The sequence below is a fragment of the Lolium rigidum genome, chromosome 3, assembly GCF_022539505.1.
Source record: "Lolium rigidum isolate FL_2022 chromosome 3, APGP_CSIRO_Lrig_0.1, whole genome shotgun sequence".
Taxonomy (NCBI): domain Eukaryota; kingdom Viridiplantae; phylum Streptophyta; class Magnoliopsida; order Poales; family Poaceae; genus Lolium; species Lolium rigidum.
In genome coordinates this window covers 356,905,442-356,910,342 of record NC_061510.1, presented here as the reverse complement: position 1 = coordinate 356,910,342, position 4,901 = coordinate 356,905,442, and the positions used below count along the sequence as shown (strand labels likewise).

General features: G+C 52.0%; 1 protein-coding gene across 1 annotated transcript; it reads left to right on the top strand.

The window, feature by feature from the left end:
* The first annotated feature begins 200 nt into the window (after nt 1-200).
* On the top strand, nt 201-2,076 carry LOC124700365 (SCARECROW-LIKE protein 7-like). Its single transcript, XM_047232506.1, has one exon. It carries the CDS (start codon nt 201-203, stop codon nt 1,836-1,838), a length of 1,638 nt encoding a protein of 545 aa, XP_047088462.1. The 3' UTR covers nt 1,839-2,076.
* Nucleotides 2,077-4,901: the final 2,825 nt, after the last annotated feature.

The window sequence follows — 4,901 nt, the reverse complement described above, 5'->3', positions numbered from 1 at the left end:
ACACAGTGTGAGCGTGCTCTCTGCCACTGCGACCACACTGACGCCCTACTGCGCTGTTTTAAATCCCCCTGCCGCTCTCCTCCGCCGTCCTCTCCCTTCGCTCCGCTCCCCCCGAAACCGCCCCGATTCATCGGCGAGCCCCCCATTTCCGCCACTCTCCCACCGGCCGGCCGCTCCCGGATCGGCAGCGCCGACGAGGGATGGCGTACATGTGCGCCGACAGCGGCAACCTCATGGCCATCGCGCAGCAGGTGATCCAGCAGCAGCAGCAGCAACACCAGCACCAGCAGCAGCAGCGCCACCACCACCTCCTGCCGCCGCCGATGCCGTCCGCCCAGCCGCCGCCCCCGCACGCCCAGATCCCGGGCTCGCTTCCCTACGCCGCCGCCTCCGCCGCCTGGCCCCACGCCGAGCACTTCTTCTCCGACGTCTTCGGCGCCTCCGCCGCCGACGCCGTCTTCTCCGACCTCGCCGCCTCCGCGGACTTCGACTCCGACGGCTGGATGGAGAGCCTCATAGGGGAGGCCCCCGTGTTCCAGGACTCGGACCTCGACCGCCTCATCTTCACCACCCCGCCGCCGCCCGTCCCGCCCCCAGCCGAGGCCATCGCCCCCTCCGCCGCGGCGCAGGCCGAGAATGCGCGGGCCTCTCTCCCCCCGGTCGCGACCGCCACGCAGGCAGCGTGTTCTTCTCCGAGCGCCTCGGACGACTCCTGCTCAGCCCCCATCCTCCAGTCCCTCCTCGCCTGCTCCCGCGCCGCGGCGGCCAACTCAGCCCTCGCCGCCGCGGAGCTCGCCAAGGTCCGCGCAGCCGCCAGCCACTCCGGGGACCCCGCGGAGCGCGTCGCCTTCTACTTCTCCGACGCGCTCGCCCGCCGCCTCGGCCCGGCGCCCCCTGCAACGTCATCCGACCCGCGGCTCGCCTCCGACGAGCTGACGCTCTGCTACAAGACGCTCAACGACGCCTGCCCCTACTCCAAGTTCGCGCACCTCACGGCCAACCAGGCCATCCTGGAGGCCACGGGCGCGGCGACCAAGATCCACATCGTTGACTTCGGCGTCGTGCAGGGCATCCAGTGGGCGGCGCTGCTGCAGGCGCTGGCCACGCGGCCCGAGGGGAAGCCGTCCCGGGTGCGCATCTCCGGCGTCCCCTCGCCGTACCTGGGCCCGCACCCCGCGGCGTCGCTCGCCGCCACCAGCGTCCGCCTCCGCGACTTCGCGCAGCTCCTCGGGGTGGACTTCGAGTTCGTGCCGCTGCTCCGGGCGCCGGCGCACGAGCTCGACGGGTCCGACTTCTCCGTCGAGCCAGACGAGGTCGTGGCCGTCAACTTCATGCTCCAGCTCTACCACCTCCTCGGCGACTCCGACGAGCCGGTAAGGCGCGTCCTCCGCCTCGCCAAGTCGCTCAGCCCGGCGGTGGTCACCCTCGGGGAGTACGAGGTCAGCCTGAACCGAGCTGGGTTCGTCGACCGATTCGCCAATGCGCTGAGCTACTACCGGTCGGTGTTCGAGTCCTTGGATGTGGCCATGGCCAGGGACTCCGAGGAGAGGGTGACCATGGAGCGGTGCATGTTCGGGGAGCGCATCCGGAGGGCAGTCGGGCCAGGGGAGGGTACGGAGAGGACGTGCAGGATGGCCGGCAGCGGCGAGTGGCAGGCGCTGATGGAGTGGTGCGGCTTCGAGCCGGTCCGCCTCAGCAACTACGCCATGAGCCAGGCCGATCTCTTGCTCTGGAACTACGATTCCAAGTACAAGTACTCGCTCGTGGAGCTCCAGCCAGCGTTCTTGTCGCTGGCATGGGAGAAACGGCCTCTGCTCACCGTGTCTGCCTGGCGGTGAGGTGTTCGTCCTCCTTGTATTTGTTCCTGTAGGCTTAGTAGGAAATCGTTTTTGAAGCTTCTGTATTAGTTTGCAACTGTGTTTAGGATGCTGGTAATGGCTAGATGGTATAATTGGGGAAATTTAGTTGAATTAGCTTGTCAGATGCTTTTTTTGCAGCATGTTAATTAGAGCAAACTTAGTGCTAATTGTATATGAACTTAGAGCATGGTTCTTTTATGGGGAGATTGATTGCTCATATGGTTTTTGCCATGATGGCCCAGGAAATGGAAATATGAATTAGCTTATTTAACATTGTCCCCGAAGCTTGTAGGTGAGGGGATAAGACTTGTACCTCAAAATTTTAAAATTGAATTTCCAGTAAGACAACCTGGTTTTGATGAGTTCATAATCTTTTGAACCCACAGTTGCACTTCATCAGAATTCCCCATGTGTGGTAGTATAAAAACCAAGCTATAGGCATTGTTGGCTTAAGTAACTTAGTTGCCGCTCATGAAGGTATGTCCATGTTCATGAAGGTCTTATACTTCTCAAATTGTGTACCGAGGCATAGCCCGGTGGTTGGGATGGGCGATGCATCCCCGCCCACCCAAGATCGAATTCTTATACTTCTCAAACTAAAGCTTTTGTTTTATCGGAGTTGGTAGAGCGGCTGAATCCGTCTAGCCTATTGTCCTTACATGAGCTGATTGGAGTTTTGTCATCAAACCGTGGTGATTTCTCCCATTCCTTTTGAAAAATTACCATTTATTGTCATGTTGTTTGATTTTAACATATCCGTGAACACCAACACAATTTTCACAGTTAGGTTGTTAGGAAGTATTGACTTTCATTTGTATTTATGCTGTATTCACCACTCTACAATTCAAGGTTTGCAAATCTGCAATTAGGTAGTTGCACATTTATAAACCTAGGTTCATTTCCTTTGTAGCCAATCAATCGAGCAAACTTTGTATTTTTTTAACAGGTATATGTGCTAGAAAGTATGGTCTGTAGCTTCCCTTAATGTATACTGTATACTGTATTTAAAATGATGTGCAATTCAGGATTTAGAGATGTTCAAATTTGCAGACAGCTGCCCTGTGCAAATATAGGGCTGATTGATTCTTGGTCTGACTGGCAAATCCGTTTGAATTTAGTCTCAAGCTTCTCTGCACTGATAGCGATATGTACCCACATCTTTCAACTATCAACTATTTACTTTGATCACTTGAATTTAATCCCTTGAACTTCAGAGATCTTGCATTCTTGGCAACCATTTTTCTTCACTCAACCGCTTATTTTAATGTTCTCCATAGTATATGAGTAATATGCCTATGTTGAGTGATGTTGTTATTATTCTAGCAACTCCATTTTCATGTTTAAGCTGCAAGGTGTCCACATCTTAGAACATGTTGGAAAATTTTGTGTTTAATATGTCTTAAGAAAATGTGGTCTGTACTCTGTAGTAGCTTTGTCTGTGTAATTATATAGATATTGTTTTTATAACGTTGTGCAGTGTGGGATTTAGAAATGTGCAATTCAGTTATAGTCTTGATGATGTGCCAAGTTGAATTCTCAGTCGTCGACTGAATATTAACAAATCTGTTTAAATCTAGTCTCAAGCTTCTCTGCACGGATACATGCAACTGTTAGCAACCACATCTTTCCACTCTCAGTTGTTTGCTTTGATCAGCTATGTCTTGGAAATATTTTCTACAACTTCCCTGGTTGTATCTGAATTTAATTTCTCTAGCTTCTGATAACTTGCATTCCTGGCAACCACGTTTCTTCACTCAACCACTTATCCTGATGTGCTCCATCCATAGTCTACGAGTCCATGTCAGGTGATGTTGTTATTCTAGGTCTAGCACCCCATTTTCTATGTTCAAGCCGCAAGCTGGCCGCAACTTACAAAGCATTAGAAAATTTGGCGTTTTATCTTGACCGGGAAGGTAGCATCTTATTTTTTGACGCTTGCTTGCCCTTTCTTCCGGCCGGAGCTGAAGTTGTTCTTATCTTGGACCGGCTTTTGCACAAGAGATCTGCACACACCCATACCAGCTGTTGTTTTCAGGTTTTCTTTCGGCTTCTTGGACCAAGGGTTCGCCTTTAAAATAGGAAGGCGTGTCCAGATTACCAATGTTCAGAATCTGTAGCAAGCGTTTCCCTGTGCTGACTCGCAAGCAAGGAATTCTGAATATGACATGGCCCATAACAGTTAGAGTACACATTCTTCGGTGTTCTGGACAGTTTATGTAAATTGTATGTTTTTCTTGGCACCGGTGTTGTGTTCCCCTGAAGATAGCTCTTCCAGGTTTAGCTAAATTTAGTTCAAGAAAACGATAGGGGAATTGATAGAAAAAGATATAGGAAGTTGTACAACTTACAAGATTTTCCTTCTGAGGAGCCAGAGTGCTTTGGTGTTGTGTGGTGTGGGCACAAGCTTTGACTCTCGGTTGCCTCATGAACCTCGTGGCCACTTGGAGTTGTCGCACTAGGGTTTCCAAATTGCCCTGCACTGCCATTTGCGTGAGGAAGTGATCAAAGAGTCCAACGATAGTGGCGTCTAGTCGTCCAACTGCAGCTCTACTCATCACATCTCCTTGACCGTCTTGACAATTTTGGCGCTGATTCGACTGGATCTGTGCTTGCAGTCGTGCGCCGGTCTACTGCTGCTCCCCACTGGGAGTGTATCCCCGTCGGAAAGCTGATGTCTGCTTTGATCGTGTCATCAGTACACGAGTAGGTTTGTAGTGGTAAGAGAGATGCATCGTGCGTGCTGACTGTTCCGGTCTCGCTTTAGCCGAACCTCAACTTCCAAAAGGGCTGGAGTAGAACGGTCATAGTAACCTATGGCTCATCAACGGTATGATCCAGAAATGCAGCACTCAGGCTGAATGACTGATGATAGTTAGACTGTCACTTTCTTTCCATCAGCACGGCTGGCTGTTGACAATAGTACCAACATACGGTCCCTAGGCCAACTCCAAAGCGACCATGATAAACAAATCGATCCTTTACAGCATGTACACAAGAATGCTTTTTATAATGTCCCAATCCAATCCAAAACTAAAAATATGA